The sequence below is a fragment of the Verticillium alfalfae genome, genomic scaffold (assembly GCF_000150825.1).
Source record: "Verticillium alfalfae VaMs.102 supercont1.1 genomic scaffold, whole genome shotgun sequence".
In the NCBI taxonomy this organism is placed as follows: Eukaryota; Fungi; Ascomycota; class Sordariomycetes; order Glomerellales; family Plectosphaerellaceae; genus Verticillium; species Verticillium alfalfae.
This window is the reverse complement of record NW_003315038.1, coordinates 1,999,206-2,000,793: the sequence shown is the minus strand read 5'-3', so window position 1 is coordinate 2,000,793 and position 1,588 is coordinate 1,999,206. Positions and strand designations below refer to the sequence as shown.

At 56.9% G+C, this 1,588-nt stretch overlaps 1 protein-coding gene across 1 annotated transcript in view; it reads left to right on the top strand.

Annotated features, from left to right (window-relative positions):
• The window catches only part of VDBG_00596 (DNA base excision repair N-glycosylase), a gene marked incomplete at both ends in the record, with an annotated part of 1,674 nt that extends 1,104 nt beyond the window's left edge, over positions 1-570 (top strand). The window contains one exon of the mRNA XM_003008868.1: positions 475-570. Coding sequence (XP_003008914.1) covers positions 475-570 — 96 coding nt within the window. The remainder of the gene's footprint in view (positions 1-474) is intronic.
• Positions 571-1,588: the final 1,018 nt, after the last annotated feature.

The following is a 1,588-nucleotide window of genomic DNA, read 5'->3' as shown; positions in this document are numbered from 1 at the left end:
CTGTTCCCGGTGCGGACCGGAAGAAGGTGGCGCTGGGACGGGCGGCGGCGCCCGAGGGCGTGAAAGTGAAAGAAGACGACGTACTCAAGATGGACGTCCTTGCGTCAGAGTTTTTCGAGACGCGGGTGATCAAGGAGGAAGGCACATGCTGTATAAAAAGGTGGTCAGCGTCAAGCAGGAAGCGATACATGACGAGTGACCCCCCTCTCCCCCCAAAGCCAATCCAGCCAGTGCCTTTGCCTCTTCGTCTCGCATTCCTAAATGGCAGAGGCGAAAGACGGCAGTATCTAGGACAATTGGCGGGCCAATGATGCATCAAACTGTTCCATCCCCCAAATCGCAAAGCCGCTTGCCGCACCCACCAGCACGCACGCATGTATATACGTACATATGCGTGCGGCGGTGGTCACATCCCCACGTCCCACGGCCACGGCCACGTAGCGGTGCATGTCAGGCCACCACGCACTCGCACAGGCAGAGAGGCCTGGTTTCTTGACCGGCTTTGCCAATGGCGGCCCGGATGGGCGGGGGTCAGCGAGTGTTGTCGCCATGTCGTCCGTCATGCGATGAATGGTTGTCGAGCGCTTTGCTGCCCACCCGACCCGACCTCCCTCCAGCAAAGGACTGTGCTGCGACCACGACAGTCGACAGGCGAATGACGAACCGCCCGACGGGCCCGACCCCGCGCGATGGTGTCGGGTTGCGAGTCAGGTGGGCCAGTAGTGCTGGTTCCGGGGCTGGGCGGCCCATGGCTGATACGATATCGGAGATAGGCCGGAATGAGTCTGAGCCTGGCACAGGTGAGCCTGGCACAAGTGTTGGGAGATGACGGGGAGAAGGCGAGATGGGCGCATTCAACCTGACTCGTATGCTTACACGTCACAAGTACATTGATTCGTATCAAAGATTCACAAGAACGACGTGCACAGTAAATTGGAACAAGTCGCACAACTGCGACGTGATGATGGCCCGGGAAGTGATAGCATGTGTACCATCTAATAGAACATGTCCGAGTCTATGAAGTCTATTACGCTTCGAGCCATCACAAGGTTCCACCAGCTGTCACGGAGCGGGACATGTGGGTAGAGTGGAAATGAACAATAGTGCGTGTGCCACAATCAAGGATGGATGCGGGGTGAAGGGTGTAAAACAGATCATGATGCTACCATCTAGCTCCCCGACCTGCGACCCAGAGGTATATGGACAAAAATGATAATGAGGCCCTCCGATACGCCGTGCGGAGGTAAGGGTAAACTAAAACGACTAAAATACAATAACATGCTCTGGGACGGCGGAAGTTCGCTTCGTCGATCCGGTTGTTCATGAGGGACAAGGTGGTGTGTCCGAAGTGAAGTGCTGGAGGCCGCTCGGTCGATATCTTCCAATCGCTCGGCGCCTCTCGTTTCCTCCGTATGTGGCAAGTGATTTGCTCAGTCGCACCGGCTGGTTTCCAGTCGCTTGTCGATGGCGACGCCTTACTGCTTTCCAACAGGGCGTTGATGCCGCGTCAAATTGCTCCTCGGCGTCGGCCGTTTCCCCGTGGAAGGGGTCGGTGCTGTGTTGCTTATATTTTGACACGTCGCGGGAT